General features: G+C 47.2%; 1 protein-coding gene across 1 annotated transcript; it reads left to right on the top strand.

The window, feature by feature from the left end:
- The first annotated feature begins 592 nt into the window (after positions 1–592).
- LOC144317541 (natural cytotoxicity triggering receptor 2-like) lies at positions 593–9180 on the top strand. The gene is made up of 5 exons (XM_077904081.1): positions 593–1136; positions 1277–1618; positions 7028–7133; positions 7238–7342; positions 7976–9180. The coding sequence occupies exons 1-5, from the start codon at positions 842–844 to the stop codon at positions 8157–8159; spliced, it is 1032 nt and encodes a 343-aa protein (XP_077760207.1). The 5' UTR covers positions 593–841; the 3' UTR covers positions 8160–9180.
- Positions 9181–15004: the final 5824 nt, after the last annotated feature.

Raw genomic sequence — 15004 nt, 5'->3', positions numbered from 1 at the left:
GGGGAGCAGGAGTCTGGGGGGTGGGGGGCAACAGGGGACCTGCAACCAATACCCTCAATAGATTCAAAGTTCCTCTTCAATCTTGAGCTCTGTGCAGAACTCCCTGGGGCAGGGGCCAGCCTGTCAGAGCCCTTGGTGGCCGCATGTGAATTACATGTTAGCCCAAGGCCAGGAGTCCTCTTCTCTCTCTCTCTCTCTCTCTCTCTCTCTCTCTCATTCTTTCTAACATTTGTTTGTTTGCTTCATATAAAATATCTTTGTAAGTCGCATCATTTTTTTAAAGTGCTAACATTCACTAAATAGATGCTGGAGTCCTGCATGTGTTTATGTATCAGTTATGCAACTAGAGCGCTAGTGCTCACAGGTGGTAGGATTGAGGATTTAGAGGTGATCGGTGGTCCAGGCTCCTGTGCTCCACCCACCGCACCCTCCCATTGACCCATTTTTTGCCACCAGCCCCACTTTCCCCGCCTTTGCGAGGAACACTCCCTACACTTTCTTACTGGTACTGAAACTCCACCTGTTCTCTTCTCTCCTCCAGCACCCATAAAACCTCCCAGGGTGGAAACACGTCACTGACTTACGAGGCAGGACTAAGCGTGAGGTTTCTGACCACTCCTAGGGGCAGTGAGGTTTGGAGTTCTTGCTCAGACCTCTAAGTGCTCCTGAGCTTGACACTCACCTTCAGCGTGGCTTTCCCTGGAGCAGGGGGCAAAGTCCGGGTCCTGCAAAGAAGAGGCAGTGCAGAGAGAAAGGCCGGTGGGCAGCCTGTTATTTGACCACAGCTTCCTCCTGGCCATCCCAGCTCCTCCCCCAAGGCAGAAGGGAAGACCCAGGATCTATGCGCCAAGCAGGGCTGTTGCCTCCACATCCAGACTCACGCTTGTCCCTGGAGGTCCCCGCTTCCCTCTGCCCGTGGCCAACCCTCCCCAAGTCTCCCACTCCCCAGGCTGGCCTTGGCCTTTCCCATTTTGTTCATCTTAGAAGGCTGGAAGAGCCGAGCAGAGTCAGACCAGCTCCCGGTTCCCTTTCCCCTGTGTCCCCTATGTCCCCTGCTGCCAGCACACAGGGAAAGGACTGGATGGTCTGGAAAGCCTCGCTCCTGCCACTGCTGCTGCTGCCACTGCTGATCCCAGGTAAGGAGGAAGGGAATAGCATGGGGTGGAAAGGAGAGTATGCTATAGGGACTATGGGACAGTGGGACATGGAGCAAATGCTCTATGACTGCTGGTGGAGCTGGTCCTGGTGTGGCCCTGACTTGCAGCCCTCTCTTCAGGTTCATGGGCACTACCAGAGGCTCAGCATCTTCATCGAGTGGCAGGGCAGACACTTTCAGTGACATGCCGGTACCCCCCCAAAGGCTGGCCCTACCAAAGGAAGGGCTGGTGTAAGGAGGTGTCGCCGTTCAAGTGCACCAGGTTAGTCAGCAGCTCCAGTCCCCACAAGCTGGTTCAAGCCTCTCGATTCTCAATCTGGGACAACCCTAGCACCGGCCTCTTCATCGTCACCATGATTGGTCTGAAGGAGGAAGACTCGGGATACTACTGGTGTAGAATCTACCATGCTTCCAGCAACTCTGTCTCTAAGTCTGTAAGATTCTATCTGGCAGTGTCTCCAGGTAAGCCCTTTCCCATGGGGTCCCCTAGCTCCCTCCCAAGTTTCCTAGTCATAGAAGCCAGGCCACCCTTCCCCCATCCAGTCCTCCTGGGAAGGCTGTTGGAAACAGGTGCACACACATGAACCCACCGCATTCACAGTCCATCTTGATGATTTACAAGCTTCCTAAAGGTGCTCAAACAGATCATTTGAGCATGCTGACCAGCCTGAGCTCCTATGACCTGGCCACAGGGGAGTCCAAGACTTCCCAGCATTTTTAGAGAAGGCACCTGTACCTGGAACGTAGTAGGTACTCAGTAAATGTCTGGCCACTGGCCACAAACCACCCCCCACTATGTTGATAGAATATTGGTCTGTCCATTCTTCCTGGCCTGGATCAGTCATCAGCAGACTAGTCTGAGAGCCAAGGATGGTTTTTAGATGGTAGGGAAAAAGTAAAAGAAACATAGTATTTTGTGACATGAGAATTATAGGAAATTCAAATTCCGGTGTCCATAAATGAAAGTTTTTTTGGGAACAGAGCCATGCTCATTTGTTTACCTATTATCTAAGACTGTTTTCATGCTACAGGAGCAAAGTTGAATAGTTCTGACAGAAGCCATATGGCCCACAAGCCTGAAGTAATCACTCTCTGGCCCTTTACAAACAAGTGTGCCAACCTGAGTCTGAATCAGATCTTCTCAGAGTATCTGTGCTTACAGTGGACTGAATGTTTATGTCTCCCACAAAATCAAGTTTGAAATCCTAACCCCCAAAGTGATGGTATTTGGAGGTGGGGCCACAGGGAGGTGATGAGGTCATGAGGGTGGGGCCCCTATGAGAGGAATTAGTGCCCTTCCAAAAGGGATCTCCAGTGAGCTCCCTCCTCCTCTTTCCATCATGCAGAAAGACAACCTAGGTAGAGAATTCACCAGAACCCCACAGTACCCTAATCTCAGACTTCTAGCTTCCAGAACTGAAGAAATAAATTTCTGTTGTTTCTAAGCCACCCCATCTGTGGCACTTTGTTATAGCAGCCCAAGCAGACTAGTAGTGGTGGAGGACCTTTTCAAAACATCTCCAATCCATCAATGACTTTTTTAAAATAAAATACAATAAAAATTAATTACTAGAAAAATAAAATGAGAAAAATACAAAACAAAGTACTAGCCCAAAATGCTTATTCAATTTTACAGACATAAAATTACATTTCAACAAAGACAATCAGAACATACATAAGGAAAAAAGTTCAGTTATAAAAACAGTACTCTGGTTCATTGCAAGTATGCATGTGGGTGATGGATATAGTTGCTTACCATTAGAGCTGAAACACCAAAGTGCCTCAATCATAACTGAGCAGAAACTTAGAAGTAAAGTATCAATTTCCCATATTAAGTGCCATCCACACTTTGAACAAACACCCTGTATATCCACATTTAAGGATTTTAATGTGACAAGTGAGCATTCTTCTTGCTTAACTTACCTAATCTGAATAGCATTAAGACGTCATAACTCTTCAGAGAAAATACCTTAAAAATTGTTTTAATGCTTTGTTTTAGTAACACTTATAATAGAAAACTGGTCTCACAGTTATGTTGACAGAAATCCAAGAAGGAATTTTATATCAATTTCCACAAGCTCAATATTTTTAGGTTTAATTTCTACAAAAGGGAGTGAGTGATACTGTATTTTCAAAATGCATCCTTAATCCTTCATCTAGTTCCAAAATTTATCTTATAAAGGTAGTTTATATTTAAAATATCTTTTGATGAAAAAATGGATTCTGAATCTATGAAATTCCTATCACATATCTTCTTTTGGCAGAAAATGAAATTCATAATATTCTATCAAAGTATTAAGGTTTTTCTATAAGTACTTTTGCAGATATGCAATATTAAGATCATCACCTGTTTTGTTGATAACTGTTACCAAATTAGAACATGCAACCTATGGAAACTTCTTCTAAGCCTCTTTTGTTTTCACCCTTAGATTTTATTTGCCATTGAAAAATATGTTGTGCTCTTCTCTTGCATGGGATAACCTCAAGGCTGTAATATAAACAAGGCTGACTCCGTGATTCACATCTTTAAAAAGTTAGTAATAACTTGGTTTCCATCTTGCCAAACATTAAGAGTCCTTTTTGTAGATCAAACATTCTCAAGGGAGCTCTCCCACTGGGTAATCATGGTAACTTGGCATGCAGTAACAACCATGCAGTGTTTCCACATTATCACACGATAAAGAGAATGATTTCAAATTCAACACATTCATCTTTATGTAATTCACAATTTTGATCACTTTGGTAAGTCCGTGGTGCAGTCTAGCTGGTACCTCTTCATAGCAAGGCTTGGAAGGAGCAGCCACAGCCATCAGAACATATTCCTACATGGAACTGGGACCCCACACCACTGATCTTCGTGGTTCTGTTCAGTTCAGGGTTAGTTGTGTTTTTTGACAATGAAGCAAAACGAGGCATAAGAATACCTCCCTATCATCCTGTTCAAATTGCACACAGAGTGAAAGGAATAGCTATGTTTGCAATATGTGTGCATTTCTCAAGCTGCCGTGAAAAAATACTTTGCTAGCTTGATTTGTTATGGAGTTGGTCTTCCTTCTCATTTGCCAGTTCCTGACTACCTGGAGCTACTGTGTCAATAGAAGGGGATATTTAAGCTCCCTTCTTTGCCACAGACTAACTCAGTACAAGAGGGGCAAACACCTCTTGTACAATCTTTCAAGGAGGTTTTGACAACTGTAGATAGATATTCTGTCTCAGGAACACAAAGCTGTTACTTTTCAAGAAGCCCACAGAACACTAGAGTTTGTATGTGAATACTGACTGCTTCTAAGAACTTTGTAATTCAATACTCTTTTTTTAAAAAAAAAATAGTTCATTTTGAACTTTTGGTTTTGTGTTTTATGTGTAAATGTCACTTGTTTTCATGATGTATTTTTCCATTAGCCAGGACCTCTCCACAACAAACTCACTGGGTTTTAGTACTTCACCATTAATTGTAGCTATAAAACTCATACTATGTATGAGTGCCATAGTTTCCCATTGCTGGCATAACAGATCTCCACAAATGTAGTGACTTAAAGCCATGCAAATTTATAGTTTTACAGCTCTATAGATCAGAAGTCTGGAATGGGTCTCACTGGGCTAAAATCAAGGCGTCAGTAGGGTGCTGTTCTCCTTTCTGAAGGCTGTTAGAATCCACTTCTTGCTCATTCAGGTCTTGTGCAGAATTTCGTTCCTTGTAGCTGTAGGACCGAAGTCCTGTTTTCTTGTGGTCTATGTACTAAGAGCTTTCCCAGCTTCTAGAGGCCGCCACATTCCTTGGCTTGTGGTCCTCTTCCTATGTCCTCAAAGCCAGAAGCCCTTTCTGAGCTGCATTTCTCTCTGATTACAGCTAGGAAACATTCTCTGCTTTTATTTTATTTTTTAAGACTTTATTTATTTGATAGAGAGAGCACAAGTAGGGGGAGCAGCCAAGGGAGAACCAGAGTCCCCACTGAGCAGGGAGGGCAACGTGGGGCTCAATCCCAGGACCCCAGGATCGTGATCTAAACTGAAGGCAGATGCTACACTGACTGAGCCACTCAGGCACCCTCATTCTCTACTTTTAAATACTAATCATTAGATTGGACCCACCTGGAATATCTCTCCCCCTCAAGATCTTTAACCTTAATCCTCTCTAAAAGTCCCTTTGGCCATATTAGGTGACATTCACAGGTTCCTGTGACAGGGACAGGGACATTGCTCTGCCTACCACAGTGAAGGATTACATTTTCAAATAAAACCAATGCAAACCCTTAATAACTTCAGAAGGGAAAGTATCTTTGAAATCCGTTCCACTATCGCCGTTTGGTTTATTACTACCGCTACGTTCAGAAAAGAGATGGCTTTTCCCAACAAGAAACCTCAGTGACTTTTGTTTTGCTGATAATTAGTACTTGAATGAGCTAATCACTACTCTACATTAGCCAATCATGTCAAACTCTATAATTTTTTTAAAAGATAGATTGAAATTTTTACCAATTATGTAAATGATTCTTTTCAAGTGTTTATACACCTTTGGGTTATAGTCGACCAACTAATCTCCAGGTATCGTGGTCCCGTTCTGATGCTTTCATGCAGCTTGTGCCATATGGAGCCCTCCGTGACAGTTTAACAACACCCAAACTGGTCTGTATCCTGTGTCAACCAGATCAGTTTACAAATCACATGCTTGGACCTTGAGGTAACAGCAAAGTGATGTACAAATTTTAAGATCCTTACTCCCGATTTCTATATTTACCTTGTGCAGGCATGCTATAAATAATTTGTGGACCAGCATCAGCCCATAGATCACACATTGTAGCTCAGGACTAGAATTTTCCTCGAGTGTCCTGACAACCTCTTCCAAGTTGGATGTATGGGTCGCTCCTGGTCATCATTCCGGGCAGCCTCAGAGAGTGCCTTTGTGGGACAGGGTCATGTCCATATGTCCATTGGCCCAGGATTCTCTCCAGGGAAGTTCCTGGCCATCGGGTGTCTCAGCATCAGGTACCCACTCCTGCATGCCTCTTCCTCTCTCTTTTCCTCAGCTTGGGGGGGACTGCTCCCCTCATGGACCTTGGGTGGGTGTGCAGACCTAGCTGAGAACACTGAGAGTCCCTGGGTCTCAACATTGGGGCTGACCCTCCTTCTGTTTCCCTCCTGGGCCTCACCCACCCCCAGTAGTCATTGTTTCCTCTTTCTCCTTAATAACCCCCATCACCCTTCCAGAGATGACCTTCCTCCAGCTTCCTTCAAGAGCTCGTAGCATTTGTAGGTGTGGGGTCTTTCTGGGAAGGCAGGGCAGTGGGGATGGGGAACAGGTAACTCACAACGTTTCGAAATCAAGAGGGGGTCCCCTAAAAGGTATTTACCCAGGCCATTGAGGCAGTGGGGCCTGCAAAGGGACCTAGGGTTCTGCTGCATAACCAGGAAGGACAGAATTGGAAGAAGCAGCCTTAAAATTCCCCACGAGGGACCCCCTTCCCCTAACAGCCCCAGAAGTATGAGAAAGAGAACGGATGCCAGAGACAAGAGCCGCTTACAGACAGTGACTGTTTCTACACTCAGGGAGCCTGAGAGGTAGACAATGCCCTCCCAGACATGTAGAAATGCTTGGAGGGAAGACCAGGCCTCCTGACTCCTCTTCCAGTGCTCTTCCCGGACCCAGGAACACCTCCAAAGAACTGGATAGAACCTGAGCTGCGTGTCTGTCTCCTCTTCAGCCACAGGACTTCACAACCTAGTCCCACCCTCACAAATTGTATTTTTCCCCTGGGGTTGAATGGGCTTCTGCTCCAGGTCCAGCCCAAGTCCCTGCTCCAGCTTTCCTGCCAGCTACAACAGAAGTGCTGTCCCACCAGTTAACTAGGGTTCTTTCTCTTTCCCTGACAGCTCCTACCTCCATGCAGGCCACCCAGGCTTCCAGTGAACTGGTCTCATCACAGACCCAGAGCTCTTTTCCCACCACAGCTTCCTCTACCACCATCACCCCTTCACAGTGAGTTCAGGGTGGGGCCTCACCCCAACAGCCCTGGCTCAGGGGCCCACAGGTGACAGCTGTCACCCCAACCCCTCCTCCCCTTTTTGTCTGCTGTTGTCCAGGCCACAAAACTCCACCCTCCACTCTGCAGCCCCCAGCGCTCTGGTGCCCGTGCTCTGTGCCTTCCTTGTGGCCAAGAGCCTGGTGCTATTGGCCCTGCTTGTCCGGTGAGTGGGTTTGGGTTGGGCTTAGGGGAAAATGGGGCAGGGAACAGCTTCTGTCCCTGGACAGAGAGTCAGACAGGGAATCAGCCACTAAACACAGAGGCAGGACAAGTTATACCCAACAGAGCTGTCCACAGGAGCCCCTCACGGGTCCATCCATTGTGCATGCTCACTATAAGGCTCACCTTTGTCTTCTTCAAACTTAGATGTCTTGTCCACATTTTTCCGTCTGTTTTCTCCTTGACTCTTCTTCTCCTCCTTCCCTTCCCCTGCCTCTCTCCCACTGATTCATCCCTCCTCCCGTACCACTGACCTGTACAACCACAAAGTCCCTCCCACCACCTGCCCTTCCAGAAGGCCTACCCAGAGTCACCATCCCAGAGCACAGCCCCTTCCCAAGTGGTGAGGGAGAGAGGGTGTGCACAGAAGGGAGAGGCACACCCTGGGGAGGAGGGAATGCACTAGGGGGAAGGTGGGTGGAGCTGGGGGAAAGGTGCCGGGACAGGGCGAGACAAGAGGATCCTGAGACAGGGACCAAGCAAGCAGAGGAGGGACGGGTTGTGGGGATAGGGCAATAGGGTCAAAGAGTGGATTTGAGTCACTTCCTGTATTTCTCCCCCCTCACCCCTATCTCAGAGCCTCAAGGAGTCCACACGTACAACACAGAGGGAGGTCTCTGATGCGCCCAGCTCAGCCCAGACACCAAGCCTTGGGGTCCAAGAAGGATGGCCAAACTCCCCCAGGCCCCCGAAGAGCTCCTCCATGGCCTCTGAACCCCATGCTCTCTGCAAAGAAAAGGCATAAATCCCCCAGAACTTGACCCAACGCCCTTGGCTACACCCTTCACTCCAGTGCTGAGGATTTCCCAGCCTATTCTCCTCCCAAGGTCAGGCCCACTGGTTGCTCACACGCAGTTGGCATCCGGGCCAAGGAGCCGAAGGCCGGTGCAGCAGCTGTCCCCCACCTGAGCCAGCATTGTGGGCCACTGTGACTCCTCCCTCCACCGCCTCCTCCACTAGCCCTCCTCCTCATCCCTCTGCTTCCATCCTTCTCACCCCCTTCTCCCCTGCCCCCTCTCCCTCCCATCTGTAGCCAAGACCCCAATGACCCCCAATATTTCTCTCTTTATCCCTCATTTGTTCAGCCATGCTCTGCCAGACTCTGTTCTGTTCTTCTCTGTCGTTTCTGCCTCTTCCTCCCTCTTTGCAAATCCCCACCACCTGGCACTTGTACCCAGGCCAGTCTGCCAATCATCTAACCAGCATCCTGCCTTTGGTCCCCACCTCCTGGATTGTTCTCCTTTATCGTCCCTTCTCAACAACACCTCTGGGCATTTTTACACATGGCGGGGCGGGGAGGAGTCCAATGTCATTACTGCTCTGCCAAGTTTAGCCACCCCTTTGTCACCATGTCACTGTGCACCCCCCGTGCTGCCCTTACTGCCACCATGATGGCTGCAGGCTCTGGAGAGGAGTGGCTTTTCCCGTCGCAAGCTGGGCTGGGGGCTTTACAACCAAGACCACCCTGGTCTGACCCCAGGCACTGCCCCTTGCAGGTCTCTTGTCTCTCTGACACTCTCTCAATGTCAGACTTTCCAGACTGAGCCTCTTTCACTTCTCTCCTGTTTCTCATCTAGTTGTCTTTATTCCTACTTTCTGGGAAAGTTCCTCAAAGTTACATTCCAGTTCTTCTTTTAGAAGATTTATTATTTATGCTATCACATCTTAAAATTTCTAAAATGGTCCATTTGTTCTCTGAATATTCCTTTATAGCATACATGTTTCTTGGGGGGGGTGTTTTTTTTTCCTTGGGAAATATTAAAGTTTTAACTTTTGAGGGTTTTTTGTAAGCCTTGCGTATTTTGTTTCCTCCAGATACCTTTTTGTATCTTCTGTCTTCTTTCACTAACTTCTGTCATTTCTCAGAACTTTCTGGAAACCTCTGCTGCTTCTTGGCAGCCCGTCAGTAGTTAAAAGCTTGGATGCTCAGTGTGTGTTACAGAGATTTATGGACTGCATTGATTTGGCAAGTCTCGTTGTTACAGCCTTTTATGCCCCTGCCCCTCCATTTCTATGTTGAAATCCTAACTGCCCCCCCCCACCAGATGATGGTATTTGTAGGGGAGCCTTGGAGGTGACTAGCTTATGACGGAGAAACCCTCACTACTGGGATTGGTATCTTTATAAAACAACCCCAGAGAGTTCTCTGGCTCCTTCTACCTTGTGAGGACACAGCAAGTAGACAGCCCTATATGAACCAAGAAGTTTCCCCCAGACACAGAATCTGCCAGCAACTTGGCCTTGGACTTCCTGGACTCCAGAACTGTAAGAAATACATGTTGCATATCAAGCCTATGGTATTTTTGTTATAGCAGCCCAAGTGGACTAAGACAAGCATGGCTGCATATTCTCTTCTCTTTGAAAGCTCAGTTTCTCCAAAAAGACTCTTTTCATTGTCTTTGGGGGATGGTTACAGGCACCAACCTTAGCGAAGCACAGGGGCCTCTCTGCCCACCATCTGTTTTCGCCCCCTGGGACCCCAGGTGGAATACACTTTCCCTTTCTGTGGCACCTGGTGCCCTAAGCCTGGTGCCCTAAGTGGACATCTCTGTGACTCACCCTTGTTGGAGACTAACCTGCAGGTTGTCTGCAGGGCATGAAGAGTAAAAGGAGAAAGGATGTGGGCAGCTGACCCGCTTGCTGTATCTCATGAGAGGCAGAGAAGCTAGGAGCCAGACTGCTTCTCAAACCCAGCCCCCCACTTGTAGTCTGCGCCGGGAGCTACCCACGCCTCCAATTTCTAAGGTTCTCTGGGTTTTTAAGGTAAAAAATGACTGACTGGCTTTTTATTTCTCCCACCCCCACCTTTCTCTGGTCCATCAAAGTCACCCAGTTGTTACCTAGCTTTAAGACGTTTACAGAGCTCTGTCTTCATCCTTTAGGATGGATTTTTATAATTTTTATCCATTTATTGCCACCCCCTCACACAGCTTCCACATCTCCTTAGCAGGAGCAGGGGGGGTACTCAGATCTTCCATCAAACCAGCCCTGCCAGCTCCCAACACCATGGGCAGGAATAAGCGAGACCCCAGATCTCCACTTGCTCCTGTAAAGACTCCTGATCCCTTCTCCACCCCACCCCCCACAGCCAATGCTGGGACCTCAGACCTGCAGCTTCCTTCCTTTCTCGCTGCCCCTCCCAGTCACAAGACCCCAGGCTCCCCAGTCCTCCCACATCACCCAGGATCGTGTCGTAATAAAACCTTGTGAATTCATCAAATGAGCCCCATTTCCCACCTTTTCCCAAATCTATAAATCTTTTCGCTCTGCCCTCTGAAATGTGAGCCCTCATGTGTTCAGCTTCTCTGAATGGCACCTTCCTGCTTTTGGGGTAATCTGCCTCTCCTCTGAGAACACTGCTCTCTCTGTAGTTGGGTGGCATCTCGCTCTCCTTCACCACTATGCCTGAGATGGGTGTGGCGTCTCTTCACTCCTCAGTGCCACTTCCTATCTTCTTATCCTCCCTAAAGCAGCCCCACAATTTGATTTTCTGCCATCAGACAATACCATAGACCCCATTACTGTCACATCTCCTATACAATCTGGAGTCTCCCTCTTTCTTCTCATTGGCCTTTACCCCTGGCTCACTATTACTCCCAGGGCTCCTGTCATAATCCTTGATGGGCTGTGGCCTACTTGGACTCATAGATGATCCTTCCAAATCCCTGACCTCCCAGTTCCTTACGTCCTCTCCTGCAGTGATCTCGTCCCCTCCCCTGCCTCAGCCACCATTCAGATGGTCAACAGGAATAGTGGCTCCCTCCTTGGTCTCAACTCTGAGCAGCCCCCTTCCAGCCACCACCTGTCTCTCTAGCTCAAGAAAACTGACCTGATCACTGTGACTCTTCAACACCACTGGGATCCCTGATCCACTAGTTATGCCATCTTGTCCCTCTCCCTTACTTCACTCATGCTTTCCTTTCCCTTTGACTCCATGGCCCATCCTTACAATCACTCTTTGGCACATAGTTTCAGTTTCTTTTCCCCCCTCTGCTTTCACTGAACTCCCCTGGCACAACTCCAGCCCTGGTTGTATCCAGCTTTCCACTGCTCCACTCTGCATCCTGCCCTAAAGCTGAACATGACTGGAGAAAAGCAACCTATCATGCAAAGTATCTCTCTGTACACACATGGTCTCCTTTCTAGACTGCTAGTTCACAGCACCCTCTGGCCCCTCAAACTCCAGTGCCCTCTCCTCACCCTCAGCTGATGCCCTTGTATCTGAACTCACTGAAAAGAAGGAGTCCTGTTTGGTCCAACTGCACCAGTCAATCATCCCTCTCCTATACCCCAAGTTCACTGTCTTCTCCCTATTCCCATCACAAGCCAACCTCTCCATATAGTACCCATCCCATCGTCTCTTGTCTACACAAGAAAATTGCTCCAGAAGTTTGTCCCTCTCTCATGTGTCATGACAATCAGAATATAAATGGACTATGACGTATTAAAAACTCTCTCTTGGGATCCCTGTGTGGCGCAGTGGTTTAGCGCCTGCCTTTGCCCCAGGGCACGATCCTGGAGACCCGGGATCGAATCCCACGTCGGGCTCCTGGTGCATGGAGCCTGCTTCTCCCTCTGCCTATGTCTCTGCCTCTCTCTCTCTCTGTGACTATCATAAATAAATAAAAATTAAAAAAAAACTCTCTCTTGACCCCAAAGCACCTCCACCTACTGCTCCACATTCTATTGCCCTTTATGACAAAACTCATAAAAGGAGTAGATACACTCTCATCCCCCAATATATCTCTTTTTTGTTGTCTCTTGAACTCACTCCAGTCAGCCTTGTGTGTGCCACACCCTGAAACATCTTGCCACAGTCTCCAGGGACTTCCACATTGCTGAATCCATAGGTCAATCCTCAAAACTCATCATATTGGAAAGATGAGCAGCATTGGATGTGACTCACCACTCCTCCCGTCTTGAAATGCTTTTTTCCCTTGGCTTACAACAACAACAAAAATCTTGTCATTTCTCTCTCAACTCATTTGATGCTATGTAGTAAGTTACTCAAAAACTTAGTAGCATAAAACAACAAATGATGTGTTTATTATCTCAAAGATAGGTCGGAGGGGGTGGGAATCAGAAATTTGGGAATATCTTAACTGGTGTTCATGATTTAGTATCTCTCACACAGTTGCAGACGGGATGTGAGCAAGAGCTGGAGTCAATGGAAGGCTTGACAGCAACTGGACCGCTTCCAAGATGGCTCACCCACACGGTCAAGGTCTCATTTTCTCACTATGTGGGCCTTGCTTCATGATGTGGGAGCCTACTTCCCCAGAGTAACCAATCTAAGAGAAACTCCAAGGAAGAAGTCACAGTGCCTTTCATAATCTAATCTCTGAAGTCACACACACTTCATTAGAAACTGGTCGCTGAGGCCAGCCCACACTCAAACGGAGAGGGATTGAGCTCCATCCCTTTTTTTTTTTTTTTTTTGAGCTCCATCTCTTGAAGGAAGAGACACAGAACCACCGCAGTACCTCCTCTGACCATAAAATATTGACATTTCTCCCATATTCAAGATACACTCATCCAAAACACATTCCTGAGTAAAGGGAGTCAAAAGGTAAAAACAAAAGATAAATAAATGGAGAGAAAAAAGATACATACATCCCCTCCAAAAGTCTTCACAAGTCTCACCCAATTATGGCATTAGCATCAGGTCCAGAAGATTGTTGTTTAAATCAAGCCTAGGTATGGGTGAGGCTCCTTGGGTGCAGTCCCTTACATATCGTACTTTGCATGCAGTTCTCCATGTGAAGACCTGTGGCCAGAAGACAGAAGTTATGTGTCAGACGCAAACCCAACATTCAATGGTGGTACAGATATGGAATAGCACAAGAGACAACCCTGGTCAAAAGAGGGGTAGATGGGAGATGAACAGAGCACTGATTCATAGAACAATTGGAGCTCAGCTGGACAGATGTTGGAAATTTCTTGATTCAGATGCTGCCCTACTTCTACCTGGGAATGATTCATCATGGCTCTTGGCCCCTCCCTCTGGGATCTTGGGTCTTCCCTCTGAGGTATTCTTTACTTTCCATGAAAGGCAGCCAGTATTTACAGCTTCATAATTTTCTCAACCTTCTTCCTTCCACTACAACTGGAAGGATACAAAGGCCTTTTTAAAATTTTATACTCTGTTCCTTTCAGTCCAAGCTGATAGTGTTTTGTGAATATCACTCTCTAAAATAATATGTGGGTCTCCTATGAATCTTCTTGAAATCCACTCAGTTAAACAAAAGCCACACTCACAAATCTCCTCAATATAAGTTGTCTTCCATACCTTGGGCTTCTGCCGAGAAGCTGAGGGGTAATGTCTTTTACCTTCGTTAGAAGCCCTTGAGTTTCATTGAAAGAATCTGTGAGGCACACACCCTCAAGCTTCTTAGAGGGTCTTGTCTAAAGCATTACCTTCATCTTTCTGGGGTCTCAACAAGGAATTCCACAGCCACTCTTGGTTTCATCTTTAGACTATATTTTCCTGAGAGAGTCCTGGATGTAATTTTAGCATCATTCACTGTCTGGAGATTCTGAGAATGTTCAAAGCCATCAAGATCCCACTCCTTCATGTTGAATAGCCCTACCTATAGTTTACCTCCCTGCTCTCACAGTCTCCAGTAAGCCACAAGAAGAAACCAGGCAGCATCCTCAATACTTCACCCCCAAGATCTTAGCTATACCACCTAGTTCATTGGGTATTTTTCCTACTTTCCTCATTACTGCAGGTGACAATGTTGCTAAACCTTCTACCACTACACAGCAAGGATCCCTTCTCCTTCTTCTCTACTGGCTCGGTGAATTTGGAGAATGTTCTTTAGGTCTCTATGCCCAATCTCCTCACCAGTAAAAGGAGAACTGACAATACCCATATAGCCAAGCTATGTGGATGACTAAGTAGGATGATATATTCATAAAGCATCAGACATTTGGAGGACACTGAACAAATGCTGTGCTTTAGAGGGAGTGAGGTGTAGTAGGAAGAGGACTCCTCTGTTACACAGCAGAGGCAACTCAGAGCTGATCTCAGCTGGAGGGACAGACAGCCTACAGGAAGTCAGCTCCTTTTCTTTTTTTTTTTTTTTAAGATTTTATTTATTTATTCATGAAAAACACAGAGAGAGAGGCAGAGACACAAGGCAGAGGGAGAAGCAGGCTCCATGCAGGGAGCCCGACGTGGGACTCAATCCGGGGTCCCCAGGATCACACCCTGGGCTGAAGGTGGCGCTAAACCGCTGAGCCACCCAGGCTGCCCCCTCAGGTCCTCTTCTTGATGGACAGCAGAGGGGAACACAGAATCTGGATTCTGGGCCACTGACCAACCTAGGCCCAAAACACATGCAACTTTACTGATATCCTTCTTCTGGCCAGCAGTGGCCAGGGACAGCCTTCCTCCTTGCCAGGAGGCTGTGGTGACCAACTAAGTGTAATGGTTTGGGAAAAGGGTGGCCTCTGCATCTGGGTGCCATTCTGCAGCAGTTCCTGACCCAGCCCCACGCCCCATTCCTGTTCTGATTTTTTTTTAATTTTTTTTTTTTTTATTTATGATAGTCACACACAGAGAGAATGAGAGAGAGAGAGGCAGAGACACAGGCAGAGGGAG

The sequence above is a fragment of the Canis aureus genome, chromosome 7 (genome assembly GCF_053574225.1).
Source record: "Canis aureus isolate CA01 chromosome 7, VMU_Caureus_v.1.0, whole genome shotgun sequence".
Classification (NCBI taxonomy): Eukaryota; Metazoa; Chordata; class Mammalia; order Carnivora; family Canidae; genus Canis; species Canis aureus.
Note: the sequence above shows the minus strand (reverse complement) of the source record. Positions and strands in the feature narration are given on the sequence as shown.

Bases quoted from the DNA above. Each gene is read 5' to 3' on its own strand.
- LOC144317541 (XM_077904081.1), top strand. From the start codon at position 842: ATGCGCCAAGCAGGGCTGTTGCCTCCACATCCAGACTCACGCTTGTCC. The intron at 1,619-7,027 runs GTAAGCCCTTTC...TTTCCCTGACAG, and splicing joins CTATCTGGCAGTGTCTCCAG to CTCCTACCTCCATGCAGGCC. The intron at 7,134-7,237 runs GTGAGTTCAGGG...GCTGTTGTCCAG, and splicing joins ACCACCATCACCCCTTCACA to GCCACAAAACTCCACCCTCC.